Genomic DNA, 14,734 nt, shown 5'->3' on the forward strand with positions numbered 1-14,734 from the left:
CGCCCCGCCCGCCGGCCGGCCCTGCTCGCGCCCCCTGGGGCGTCTCCCTAGTCTGGACCCCTGTTGTCTGGGCTACGGGGAGGAGCTGCAGCCGCGGTAGTCCCGCCCTTCGGGTGCTTGGACTACCCCAACCCCTTGAACATCTGGGTGCGGGAGTTAGCGTTCCAGATGTGGCTCCTGGGCGGCCAGATGTGCGCGCTCCCCTTCCCCGCGCCTGGCGGCCGGCGAGTCTGGGCGGACGCCTGGGAGGGACTGGGAGTTTTCCCTCAGAGCTGACTTAAAACCTCAGCCCCCGCGGCTCCCCGCCTTAGCCTCCAAACGCTCCCGGAAGCACTGCCAAAAGGAAAAGTTTCCAACCCAGCCCCTGCCCTGTTGCCGTGCAGCCCTCGGAGCTTCTCAAACCACCAGGGAGAGTAGAGTATCTCTACGGGATTCCCCAAAGAAAAACCCTTATGTTTTGGCCGCGCAATCCCGGTCCGGGCCGTGGGACTCCAGGTGCACAGCGAGCAAACCCCAGCTGCGGAGGAAGAAGATGCAGTTGGCTTGAATTGGGCGCTTGCCCTAAAGCGCTCTTTGACCCGTTATGGATTCCATTTTTGATGTTGGAGGTCGTATTGCACCTGGTACGAGCAGTTCAGAGCGGGAGAAAAGCCAAGTGAACCTGGTGACTCAACCCCTTGGAATGTGCCTGGAATAATAAGGGGGACTTATTAGCACAGCTAATGGAGACTGGTGGAGACTAGACTCCTGCGCCTGCTGTTGGCCGGCGGCCGAGGGGGGCAGTATTGCCTTTTGCAGTGCTGCAACGCCTGCACACAGGACAAAAATAGTCGGAGCATCTGGTTTAAATCAACCAAAAAGCATTTCTATCCGCTTAACCCACTGTCCTACGGAACCGACAGAACAGGACAAGCCAGCTATAATCCCGGTACTCTTTTAACACTCCAGTAATAGCTAAACCCAATCACATTTTACCCCTGGGATTTCTAAGTGTCCTAATGTACAACTGTTGATATTTTATAGATGTTGCAAATTAAACTTCCTTTTCTGAGGTTGTGTGTGGGCATGTGCTCAAGCATTCACATTTGCAAGCAACACTCTGAATATGTTGCCTTTTTTTCTTTTTGGGTAATTGACATTGTTGAACCGTGCAGCCCTAGAATAGTAAAAAGAAAAAAGTATCTGAGGCCAACAAACGGGTTGCTTACGCTACTAAATATATAGCCGCATTTTTCCTCCCTTAACGCCCTACTCAGAATTCCAAAGGCAAGTTGGAACAAAAGGAAAACGTGTCTGAGTGTAAAGAGAGGACTAGTGCCAAGAATTACAGTCACAGGGTAAATAACCTTGTTTTCTCTTTCATCAGTGGCCGCTACCAAACCCCGTTCTTGGAAGGTGGCCAACAGTCTGTCTGGTGCAGGGTGCTGCTAATTAGAGAGAGACCATAAACCTCTCTGTCAAAGAGGGCATATGACCTTCCCTTCAAGTCTAAACAAAAAAGCTGGAGAACTGCAGACTGCACTCTCTACTCTGGCTGCCCTGCGGATTCCCTAAATAGGAACAGGATGAAGGCCAGGCTTAAGAGGTTACCATAGCTCTGCTCTCACACTTTGAGGAATCGGTCACTCCACTTCCCAGTATAACTTGTTTCAATTACACTCTACGATCTATTTAGAGGAGAGCAGCTTGCAGAGAGAACTCATTGTCTAATCTAAATGAGGAAGCAATTATTACTTGCTGCAGTCTAATGTGCTTTGAAGCTGTCAGGTCAAATATCAACCAGATCTCATGTAACTTTACTTTGCACCTTGGAAAATATACCATTTGGATGACAATTATTTATCCCTGCTTTTCTGAAACGCCTTTTTTTTTTCTTTCTATTAAGGTTTTTTTTTTTTCCCCCCTCCTCAGATTTCAACAGTCTTTTCTAATTTTAGAATTTGTTATTCCAAGGTAAAGACCACAACCTCTTCTGTACACTGCTTAATGTTAAATACTTCAAACACTATTTTTGGCTTTTTTAATGGGCATCTTCTCAGAATATAGCAAAATAGAATTCCCCAAGTCTTCCTTTCATGTCTAATTTACCTCCCTGGGAGCGCCCTGCAAGCTTTAATTTTATACAACATGTTGTAAACTATAAATAATACAGTTCCACTTTCTTAGAACATATGGAAACTGTTGCCTGCTATATATCCCAACTGTAGTTGCTTTCAGCTTAAAGATTGAATGCAGTTCATCTCCTGTGTAAAAAGGCATTTGGCCCTTTTCTGTGTTTTGTTAGTTAAAACCCAGTATGGAACAACACACGAAAATTCTTCTTGTTGTGAACCGAGCACATAAAAGGCTTTACAAGGTGTGGTTTGAAGAGAAAAGCCATGGAGCAAATGCTGGTGGGAAGGTGAGGAAGGAAGGAAGGAAGGCACTTCCTGAGTGGGTACTCCTCCCGGTTGAGCTACATCCTCTCTTCAAATCTCTCCCTGTTTTTCTTAGCCAATAATTGATAGTAAATTTGGTCTTTATTTTTCCTGTTCATTTAAAAAGCATCCTTACTGAAGTGACCCTAAGAACCAAATCTATTACCTACAGATCACTCAAAAACTTCACTCCATTTTAATCTTCTGATAATCTGAAATTTTTGTTAAATGCATAAACAGTAAGAATCATTTCTATGTTAGCTGTTTAAGTATTCTGTGATTGCAAAGATAACCAAGTGTAATGGAATTAACAACACAAGAATCGTTAACTACAGTTATTGTGGTTGGGGGTTTGATCACTGTTGAGTGTTGGTGTCTCTACCTGTAAAATAGTGATACTTCCCAAAGTGTGGAAACAAACCAATACACAAATCTTAGTTGTCACAACCTAACACAAGGGGCATCACAAGCCTTATAAGGTATAATTCTCCCTCTCCCAAATAAAGCGTGTGCTGCAACATTCCCTTTCTTTGTAAGATAAACTAATAAAATTCAAGATTTGGAATTTTTACATATTGAATTAGTCAAACAACTTTATATTTTATGGTAAGTAGAGTTTCCTTTGGAACTTAATTTTAAGGATATTATGATGGTTAATACAGATACACATATATATGTAATATATATATATATCAGCCAGATACTCTAACCTGGCTTCGACTCTTCTCACTCACCTTTTCTAAATTTCAGCATTAAACAATGCTTAGGGGACTTCCCTGGTGGTGCAGTGGTTAAGAATCTGCCTGCCAGTGCATTCGAGCCCAGGTCTGGGAAAAGCCCACATGCCACAGAGCAACTAAGCCCGTGTGCCACAACTACTGAGCCTGCTCTCTAGAGCCCGTGAGCCACAACTACTTAAGCCCGGGCTCCTAGAACCCGTGCTCTGCAACAAGAGAAGCCACCGCAATGAGAAGCCCGTGCACCGCAACCAAGAGTAGCCCCTGCTCACCGCAACTAGAGAAAGCCCATGCGCAGCAAAGAAGACCCAAACAGCCAAATAAAAAAAAACAAAAAAACAAACAAAAAAATGCTTAGAAGAGAAAAACTTCTCTTCCAAGGCTGATGTGCAAAACTATCTGCTCTTGCTTTTTTTTTTTTTTAATAAATTGATTTATTTATTCATTTATTTAATCTTTGGCTGCACTGGGTCTTCACTGCTCTTCACAACCTTCTCTTTTTGTATTTCCCCAAAATACAGTTGAAAAGATAAGAAACTGACAGTTCTATGGAACTCAAGGTTAAAAGTCACCTTGAAAAATTTGCAAGGCTACAAAAAATGTAGTAAAGTTTCAAGAAATTCTGCCTTAAATAACATTTATGCCTTGAGTACTCCAGGTGAAAGATGATGATGGCTTAAAATAGGGAAAATGAAGGGGAGGTTAGTTTAATGGTCAAATTCAGTATATATTTTGGAGAGAGCCAAAGAACCTACTAATGTATCAGATGTAAGTGGTAAGGGAAAGAAAAGAACCAAGAATTAAAAAAAAAACAACAAAAAAACCCAAAAAACCCCCAAAAACCAAAACCTGCTTTGAGAGAAACCAAATAAATTATTCAATAACCTAGGAGAAATCAAAACATAAATGAAACTCCATCTGAACATTTGGTAACAATGAATTTGTTATTTTTAAAGCAAGAATTATTTTCCTTAAATTGTTATGCTATCCTACTTGGACATAGGTATTGTACAGAGCTACCATACACAGTAGACACTCAAGGAATATTTTTCAATGAAAAAATTATTTGATTTGCATATAGTGTGAAAATACCATATTTTCCTTTTTTTCCCTCTTTCCCCTTGTCCTTAATCTGGGATTGCCAGGTAAAATAAGAGTAAATGGGGTGATTTTCCTGCTTTTTTGAGCACAGTCTCTTAGTATCCTATACTTATGGACAGTTATCAACCTTGTGTGTTAAAATTTCAGTTCAAAGCATCGTCTTATAAAAATCAATTTAAAAAATTGTTACTAAAACCAGGCCATAAGGAGAGAGTTTCAAGAATAGAATACTGATGGGTAGGTAAAAGGCAGAATGTTTTCCAGGGAACAATGAATCAGTCTCTGACATGAGTTTTTTTTTTTTTTTTTTGCGGTACGCGGGCCTCTCACCGTTGTGGCCTCTCCCGTTGCCGAGCACAGGCTCCGGACGCAGCAGGCCCAGCGGCCATGGCTCACGGGCCCAGCCGCTCCGCGGCATGTGGGACCCTTCCAGACCGAGGCACGAACCCCCGTCCCCTGCATCGGCAGGCGGACTCTCAATCACTGCGCCACCAGGGACGCCCTCTGACATGATTTTTGTTCTATGAATTTCTTTCTGAAGAACAGTGAACCACTAAAAGGCAAAATAAAACACTGAATAAAATGCTGCAGTTCATATATTCATTGTATTCTTTTGAATATTTATTTAAATTTCTAACTTCTTTGGATCAACACAAGGATATGTATCCTAATAAAAGCGAAAATATAACTCCATTTGGAAATACTTTAAAACATTATATATCATAATGAAGTCACACAAAGAAACTTTTTTAAACACAGGCTTTCTCTTTAAAGTTTAAATGTGAGGCAGACAGACATCTGACTTTAAAACAGATGGAAACCTAGAACATTTCCAGGATACATAAAATTGAATTTTGTGTTATATTTTATGTCTGAGACAGCTAACAATATAAATTGATGGCTAGGTTTTCTGTACTGGTTGTTTTTTCCTATCTTCTTTTTCTAACATTCAATTTAACAGTTGTTTCTTTTGTAATCCTATGGATGAGCATTCCAGACTGTATGATTTTTTTCAGTTATACGTGTATATATTTTTTTCAGATTATTTTCCACTATAGGTTATTACAAGATATTGAATATAGTTCCCTGTGCTATACAGTAAATTCTTGTTACTTATCTATTTTATTTAATTTTATTTAATTTTATTATTTATTTATTTTTGGCTGTGTTGGTTTTTGTTGCTGTGCGCGGGCATTCTCTAGTTGTGGTGAGTGGGGGCTACTCTTCATTGCGGTGCATGGGCTTCTCATCGTGGTGGCTTCACTTATTACAGAGCACGGGCTCTAGGCACGGGCTTCAGTAGTTGTGGCACACGGGCTCTAGAGTGCAGGCTCAGTAGTTGTGGTGCACTGCTTAGCTGCTCCATGGCATGTGGGATCTTCCTGGACCAGGGTTCGAACCTGTGTCCCCTGCATTGGGAGGCAGATTCTTAACCACTGTGCCACCAGGGAAGGCCCTCTATTTTATGTATAGTAGTTTGTATCTGTTAATCCCATACTCCTAATGTATACCCCACCGCTTTCCCCTTTGGTAACCGTAAGTTTGTTTTCTATGTCTCTGAGTCTGTTTCTGCTTTGTATATAGATTCATTTGTATTATTTTTTAGATCCCACATATGAGTGATACCATATAGTATTTGTCTTTCTCGGACTTAACTTCACTTAGTGTGATATTCTCTAGGTCCACACATGTTGTTGCAAATGGCAATATTTCAAAGAATGTATATGATTTTTATAATTTGCTCTATGATTTGTATCTTAAGTATGTACCTATGGTGTCTACTATTTAATCAAGAGACACTCAGTAATAAATAATATAATTTCATGGAACCTAACATATATATTCTGATACAGGAAAAAAATACAAGTTACCACTAATAAAATGAGTTTATTTTATATTAAAGTTTTCATAAACCACATTTGTAAAATTACCGCCATACTAGGCCTAAAGATAGCCTTTACAAAGGGATTAAAAATTGCAAAACTGCTTTCTCTTAACTACTAAAGTACATAGATTTAAAAGGTGTTAGAAGAGAAAACGTTAATTCATGGTCAATGTTTAAAGAGTTAAAATACATTATATCTGTAGAAAACTACTAGAAGATTAAATCTTAAAAACATTAAGAGAATAAACGCTGTACTTTCCTTTCAGAAAGCTTTACTCTTAAGTGATGTTTACTGAGAAACATACACTGCATACCACAACAGCGATCTTTTCAAAATTTACCTAACTGCTTTGCATAACGATCAACTTAAACAGAAAAAAAACGTAGGAAATTGCTTTTCAATACATATTAACTTCTTATTTTTCCTGATAAAAGAAAATCAAAATAAAAATTTAGTTCATTCCAATTAAAAATACAAATTACTAATATTTAAAAGTTGTATTATTTCTAATAACACAAAAGTTCAAGCATTCCAGAGTACAAACTGTTACTTAAAAAGAAAGAAAGAAAGAAAGAAAGAAAAACATTTATCTAACGAATGTTTTACAGAAATTTGGAATATTTACATATCATATAACACTGTAGAAATCTTTGGTGGTGACATATGATTAAGTTCCCTGAAAACACTTTAATAATTTTGTTCCATCAATCTGTGTACTCAAGTATTTATAATTGGTAATGCTGGCACCATAATTTTCTACCCAACTCCACATACATATAGGGAAGTGTGTGGAGGGAATCTTATGCAGGGTCTATGGGGGTTTACGTAATTAATTCCTTAGCAATAAGGCTTATTTCGGGCCCATTTTTATACCAGAAAAAATATGGTGAACTAAAGAATAGATCAATTAGTGCTTCCAAACAAACCCTGGAAATAGTTAATAATATGAACAAGTTGAATGACTATATAATAAACTAAAACACCAGCTACAATTTCTGGATAAACTTTAACAGCTACCAAAACAGTGCCCTAAAGGCTCGTGCAGCATCCAATGCCCATCCGCCAAGTGGTAAGCAATGGGGGAAACAAGGCACTGTGCTCTAGGGATTAACATACCTCTTTTAAAAGCATTAGACTTAAAAGCAGAAAATCAAAAAATGACCTGTTCCACCTTAAAAGAAACAAAAATTTACGTTTATTATACAAAATTCAAAAGAAAGCATGCTAAAACACATATGAAAGAAAAGAAGCAAATTTAAGAAATGTAAGAAAAGGAAAGAAAGGAAATGATAGACCAGCAAAATGACATTGACTGTATATAAGGATATAACAAACACATCAGAGGAAGCATTGTTAAGTGTAAAGAGATACAATTAAACAGAAGGACTTGCATTGTCTCTTTGAAACTAGTGTTGTCCTCCATTAAACGTTTTGATTCTAGAAGTGTAGAGGGATAAATAATTCCTCCAACTTAGGACAGTATTCATGACTTTACTATAATTAAAGAATAGGTTTAATACTGAAATTAGACTTGCAAAAAAATACAGTGGTGCAAATCAGCCCCCCAAGGTAATGTTTTTGATACAAAGTCACTTACTTACATGACCTTGTCAGGCAATTTGAGATGACATTGCCTTTGTGTAGGAGAGATAAGCATGGCACAGGTACCATTTATACTGGGAAGTCTAGTACTAGGCAAAATAAAGAAAACTCTCTTCCAAGAGTTTATAACCAGAATTCATAGAAATTTTGAACACAAAGAGTCTTTCCAGAAACGAAGAGGCTAAAAATTAGTCAAGGTAAAATAGATGAAGATATTCATGGAATTAAACTTTGGGGGAAAATAAGTTGAATGAAGTTTTAGTCGGTGGTTCTTATCAAGAATGTGAGATAATCTAGAAGACATTTTAAGACTTGTATCAAGAGAAATGTATGAATTATATTAAGGTACTCCTGAGTAAACATTCTGTCCTCTACCAACACTCTGAGTAGGTCCTGAATATACATTGCTAGTTGGCTTCATTTCTTAGAAGGTAGAAAGGTCAAAGATCTTACAAATCTCTCTCACTGCTTTTTCTTTTGGACGAACAGAAAAATCAAGTAAATTGTCTGAACAAGTATAATAATACAAATTTGATTACTGATCACTAAAACCATCATCAGAAATATATTTACTTAGGGTTCATAATGCATAGTTACCTATGCCACCTAAAAAACCTCAAAGTTCAGTAACTCAAATTCTCTTGGATTAAAAAAAATGGTATTTTTCTAAAATCTATTCTAATAACTTCTAATATGTAAGATTAACAACATTTGTATTTTGCATCGGCAGGTATCTTCAGGAAATTATCTCAGCTAGAAGTGAAGTGATTCAAATGGTTCTAGTCAATGACAGATTTATAAATCAGCAGCTCGTATCAGTGCCAAGCTTTTGAATGGATTGGCTGTTGGTTAATTTCATGAATTAGAAGATACCTCAGTGCTATACTGGTCTATGACTCCATTTCACAAAAGCTACCACTTTTAAAAGCTGAAAACATAACCAGTGTCAACAAAAACATGCTAAGTTCAACTACACTATAGAGCTAAATATGGGAAGCTGGTGAGTTTTAAAATAACTTCTTATCTGTAAAGAAGGTAAGTAAAAATAGTTAAAATTGAAAAATAAGCTCTGGTTTTTATTATTAAAATTAAATGAATATAACTAATGAAACCCACAGGAAAAGAGATGATGTAATTCAAGGCATAAATTTGACATGCCAGAATATGACAAATAACAATAAACACAGTGTTAATAAAACTTAAATGTACAGTTGTAAAATAAGTAAACAATTTTCAAGTGTGCAAAACTAGTCAGGAATGAAAGTGCTATGTAGATACCTGGTTTTCAAACATTTGCCTTGAAAACTTTCAGTTAGTTGATGGTGGAAAAACTAGAAAGTATTAACAAAGTAAAAACTTGAAGAATATAAAGCGTACTTTATCTTACATTATACCCTTGTTCTATCACTGCTGGATCAGAGGCCTATTTAATTACTATCCTCATGTGATAGAGAGGATAGTAACAGAAATACAGGTAAACACAATACAATATCACAAAGTCTGGTGTATCTTGAACCATGAAAAGACTCTTTTCAAGTATACTGTGGGTTTGTGTTTCACTTTACATCACAGGCACTCAGTGTTATGAAGAATGTGACAATAGATAACACAGTATTCTATTATTACTGATATATCTATCTATCAATTTTTGCAAAACTACCTTTAGTAGTCAAGATTTGGAAGTAATTGTTAAAGAAATAAAAGCTATTTAAATAGATGAAAGTAAACCCTATCACCACCACAACTTAAAGAATTATTTTAATGTATAAATCCTGAATATATGATGTTAGAAGAAAAGTTGATGTATTAGCATAATTTGTCTTGGGATACTTGACATGTACATGACTAAAAATAAACTTGTGGTCTCTTCTTCACTTTGTATTTCAGTGACCCATACCGCACCTGAAGAGAGAAGTGTGTTATTATTATGACTTAGGTTTTGAAATAAGACAGGACTTAATAGCTCACAATCACAGTAATAGTTTTTTAACTTTTCTGATATAAAGAATCAATTATGCGCTAAGTGTGTACTCAAAAGACAGCACTACCTATATACTCCAAAATGTAGTTGGCATTATGTTGCATATATGCACAGATTATTATCACTAATAAAAAATGAAAACTGTTATTAAAACTGTTATTAACTGTTATTATTTACGCTTTGCTGGGTACATGTCAATGAACATTGCTCACAATAATCTGAGGTCATTCGCTGAAATCCTCCACTGCTTTCTGGGCACAAAGACAACATATTATTATGGATAGACTTTTACTATTTAATCCTTATTTCGAGTTGGTTCAGAACAAAAGTACATACTTAATACTGTTAGCTGCTTTGTTTTGCATATACGTAGGGCTGGCACTGGGTACTCACATCAACCGTAGGATTCTGCTGTGTGAGAATACCATTTTCTACTTAGAGTGGAAGACTAGGAATTTGCCATTTTCTAAATTTCCAGAGATCGTAATCCATCTGATCTGAATAAAGAATTTTAAATATAGCCGGTGCTCTATTATTCCAACCCTTCACCTACGGATACCCTAAATGCTAATGCAGCAGGAAACCGCTTAATAGTAATCACTGGGAAAACAACTCTATACCTGACTAACCTCTTTTCGGCCTTTCACGGTTTTCACAGATTTCATGCTTTGTGATCTTCGTAGCCCTTTGTGTGTTAACATCTCATCATCTGAATATGGCCCATCCGCTTCTTCATCTGTTTTCTCATCTCCATCTCTCAGCGGAATTCCATCACCTAGACGAGTTGTCAAAACCAGTATGTTTTGGTAAAAGGATGCCAGTCAGCACCGCCTCTTCACCCTGTCTATTGGCGGCTCTCTGCATGCTCTGCATTTGCCAGCTTTCTCTTCTGCCTGTCTCATCTGGAAGGCGTTCCCTGCCCTTTACCATCAATCTTTGCCCCTTGCACTATTCTAGAGGAGGCTCATAACTCATTTCTTCCAGGAAGTTTTCCCTGGCCATTCCTATTTTTACTATGCATTTTTCAGAATAATTAAAAATACTTTATTTTTTAGTAGGTTAACATGGCTGTCTTGTTCGAAAGTCAAAGCATATAAATAGATACACAGTGAAAAGTCTCTTCCTGCCCTTTCTCCTTTTTGTGAACTCTTTTTTTCAAAAAATTTTATTTATTTATTTATTTGGCTGCACCAGGTCTTAGCTGCAGCATGCAGGATCTTTAGTTGTGGCATGTGGGTGGGATCTAGTTCCCTGACCAGGGATCGATACCAGGCCCCCTGCATTGGTAGCAAAGTCTTAACCACTGGACCACCTGGGAAGTCCTCTTTTTGTGAATTCTAAGCAACCTAAGCAACAGTGTGTTTTGGTCTGTTATTTGTACCTTTGACTTTAATTAGGAACTCAGGGTCCTTTTCAGCCCCCAACGTGTCAAACCTTTTGTCAAGACCAGAAATGGTAGAGTGAACTTAAGGAGTCATATAAGACCCAAAGGGGATAGAACTTTGGGCAAGATAATTCATTGGGGGCAGGTGATGGAGAAGTTAAACCGACACTGTTGCAGCTGCTAAGATAAAACCCCAGACAAGGCTACAGTAATTAGAAACACCACAGGCTATGATGACTGATGTTAGTCAAAGAAAATAGCCAGCATCAGGAGGGTCAGTAAGAGATGGATCGTGTGGGTGTGCTAACAGGCTGCTATGTGTAGCAACGAAGACTTAACATTGGCCAATATGCAAACATCTAGGCAGTTGGGCTGGTTACTGTCAGAAAATCTGAGAGCACCCTGAGAGGCTGGGATTCAGGGACAAGAACACTCCCATTCCTGAAGCAGTGGTTCTCAAACTTATTAGAGTTTATTAGCACAAACTTATCAGCACATATTGGAGTCACCTGGAGAATTTACTGATACACACATTGCTGGGCCTGGTGTGGGGCTGAGAATCTTCATTCCTAGCAAGTTCCCAGGTGATGCTTATGCTACTGGTCCCGGGCCCACACTTTGAGAACTACTGCCTGGATGGCGCAAGAGAGGGGCTCAAGTCTAAGGCAACTGGAGTACTAGGTAGGTTTTAAAGACAGGGGTGAGGGACTTCCCTGGTGGTCCAGTGGTTAGGACTCTGTGTTTTCACTGCTGAGGGCCTGGGTTCCATCCCTGGCTTGGGAACTAAGATCCCATAAGCCGCAGGGAGTGGCCAAAAAAAAAAGACAGGGGTGAGGTTACAAGGCCCCATTATGTTTCAAATTCTCCTTCAATAAAGGTAAGGAGCATAGATACCTTCTTCAGATGAGAAAAAAGTAGCAGGTTTTCCAGGCTCAGGAGGGGGCAAGAGATGGACTTCTTGCATGTGAAGAAAAGTGTACTGAATAATTGTTTATTAATCTGCTCTCACAGGACATGAATAACTTGAGCATCACTAAGCAAACTATGAAGAGTTATAATGGGAACATATTGTATAGCACCGGGAACTCTACCTAATACACTGTGGTAACCTAAATGGGAGGGAAGTCCAAAACGGAGAGGATATCTATATGTGTATAGCTGATTCATTTTGATTTTGTTGTGCAGTGGAGGCTAACATAACATTGTAAAGCAACCATACTCCAATAAAAATTAATTAAAAAAAAAAGCTTCCTGGTCTCATAATAAGATAAACATCTTTAATTATATATTTAGGAAGTACAATTTTATGCTGCCAGACTTCTAGGCCAGAAATCAGGAAGGATTTGGAAGTAGAATCAGTCATTACATAGGTCAAGATCCTTTGCTTTCCTGCAGCAGTCGGAGGAAGTTTGATCTAGGTAGACATAACAGCATGTGCAAAGGCCCTGGGGCATTGGGAAGCATAACTGTGTGGAAGAGCTGTGAGGAGGTCAGTGTGGCCAGGGGAGGGAATGCGGTCAGTAGTCCTGGGAAAACCCTCTTGGTGCAATATTAAGTGGAAAAAAATGTATGTATAGAAACAAAGTGTTGAAAAACATAAAAATGAAACCATTATATCTGTTGGAAGTGGGCTTTTAAGTGATTTTAAATTTCTTAATTTTTCCTTTTTAAAAAAAAGTTGCCAAATTTTTATTTTAAAAATTGTATTACTTCTATAAATGGGGAATATAAACCAGAAAAAATATTTTTAGATTGCCATTTGTAGATTCTTCTCTATTGCTGCTGCTTATATAATACCCCTAATCCCAATATAATAAAACTAAGGTAAAACATAGAATAAGGAATCAAGGAAAGAATCAGAAAGGAAGCAACTGTGATCAAAAAGTTCTCTAAGGCCACAGATGAAGCATAAGGCTACATTTCAACAAACACGGCCCTTGCTATTTTAACTGCCTCTCACTTCATGTGATTAGGAATTGGAATTGCATTCAAAACGATAATTATATATACATCTTATTCTTTGCTTCCTAATTTCAACTAAAAAAAAATCTTAGTTTTCTAAATATTGTTTCAGGAAAAGTGATGGATTGATTTGTTATTCCACAAGTATTGATTTTTTTTTGTTTTTTTTTGCGGTACATGGGCCTCCTACTGTTGTGGCCTCTCCCGTTGCGGATCACAGGCTCCGGATGCGCAGGCTCAGCGGCCATGGCTCACGGGCCCAGCCGCTCCGTGGCATGTGGGATCCTCCCGGACCGGGGCACGAACCTGCGTCCCCTGCATTGGCAGGCGGACTCCCAACCACTGTGCCACCAGGGAAGCCCAAGTATTGATATTTTTAAAATATTACTATGTGTGAGGCAGTGTACTAAATTATGGGGGATACTATGTTCAGAAACACACAACTGTCTTCTTCTACCCTAAGAAATATATAGTCCAGTAGAGGAGACAGAGTCTAGTGGTCATGACAATACTGTTATAAACGCTGTACATAGAAGACAAGGCCAAGGTGCTACAGGAGCACACAGTAGGGGAAGTGGGTGGTAAGAGAAGACTTCTTGTAGGAGGTGGTGGCCAAGCCGAATCCTGAAAGACTCATAATTCTATACACCGAGCACATGAAGGAGTGCGATGCCAAGTCTGGAGAGCTAATATACCACAGGCTATTGAGCTTGGGCTTCAGAGAGCAAGGGGGAGGGGGCATTGAAGCATTTTAATTGGAGGGCGACATGATTAGATTTTGTTTCTCTAAAAGAGTCTTCTTGTACTTTGGAGAATGAATCAGAAGTGGATGAGACTGGAAGCAGGGAGGTTACTGCAGTACAACAGGCCAGAAATGATAAAGAGTCCAGGGATTGAGGAGACAGGAGCCAAATTTGGGATCTGTTAGGAGATGAAGTCGACAAGCTTAATTTAGCAAGTTATTAAACTAAACTGCATCAAAAAGAGAGGAGTCAAGTCAAATATCTTCAATAAAATATTCATTTTCTATTCCACTTAAAAACCTGAAAATGAGTATGTATGAAAATTCTGCTGTGAGTGGTGGAAATAGTATTAATCAAAGTTGTCCGAGGATTTTAAAGACTTCGGAGGAAGGGGAGACCCGAGATTACGAGAAAAGCCCGAATCTGGATGCCCTATCTGAACAGGAGCCCGGCAAGTTGGCTGAATGGTTTGCAGGTCTTCCAAGCCCAGGCAAGGGGAAGCTGGTGGGGTGCTGCTGGCGCCGACAAAGGTGACGCCAAGGTCGGCTGCTTTCTGTCATCAGTCTAGACTGGGCAAAATCCTCAGAATGGGGCTGTCCATGCACATTCCTGAGGGGGAGTGACTGAGGACCTAAGAATGAGGAGTCTGTGTTGCCGGGGCCCTGAGGCCTAAGGCTGCAGCTGTTTGACCACCTTCGGCCCAGAGCTCTGTTACCATTTTTGGAAAAGTAGCAGATGCTTTTGCAAACTGACCTGGTTTTATTCATAGCTCGTACATCTTAGAATTGGTATATTTTAAGTCCCCCCTCCCCCCTTATAATAATAATAGCCAATACTGATCCAGTACTTAGCATGGACCAGGCACTGTTCTAAGCAGTTTCCATGTATTCATGTATTAATGTAAGTGCAGAATCATGGAAA

At 38.9% G+C, this 14,734-nt stretch overlaps 1 protein-coding gene across 1 annotated transcript in view; it reads right to left on the bottom strand.

Annotated features, from left to right (window-relative positions):
• Nucleotides 1-8,212: 8,212 nt before the first annotated feature.
• The window catches only part of REEP3 (receptor accessory protein 3), a 51,147-nt gene continuing 44,625 nt past the window's right edge, over nt 8,213-14,734 (bottom strand). The window contains exons 6-7 of the mRNA XM_007446795.1: nt 10,354-10,499; nt 8,213-9,645 (exon numbers count right to left, since the gene is read on the bottom strand). Of these exons, the coding sequence (XP_007446857.1) occupies nt 9,589-9,645; nt 10,354-10,499 (203 nt within the window). The 3' untranslated portion in view covers nt 8,213-9,588. The remainder of the gene's footprint in view (nt 9,646-10,353; nt 10,500-14,734) is intronic.

This window comes from Lipotes vexillifer, unplaced genomic scaffold (assembly GCF_000442215.2).
Source record: "Lipotes vexillifer unplaced genomic scaffold, Lipotes_vexillifer_v1.1 scaffold1562, whole genome shotgun sequence".
Lineage (NCBI taxonomy): Eukaryota > Metazoa > Chordata > Mammalia > Artiodactyla > Lipotidae > Lipotes > Lipotes vexillifer.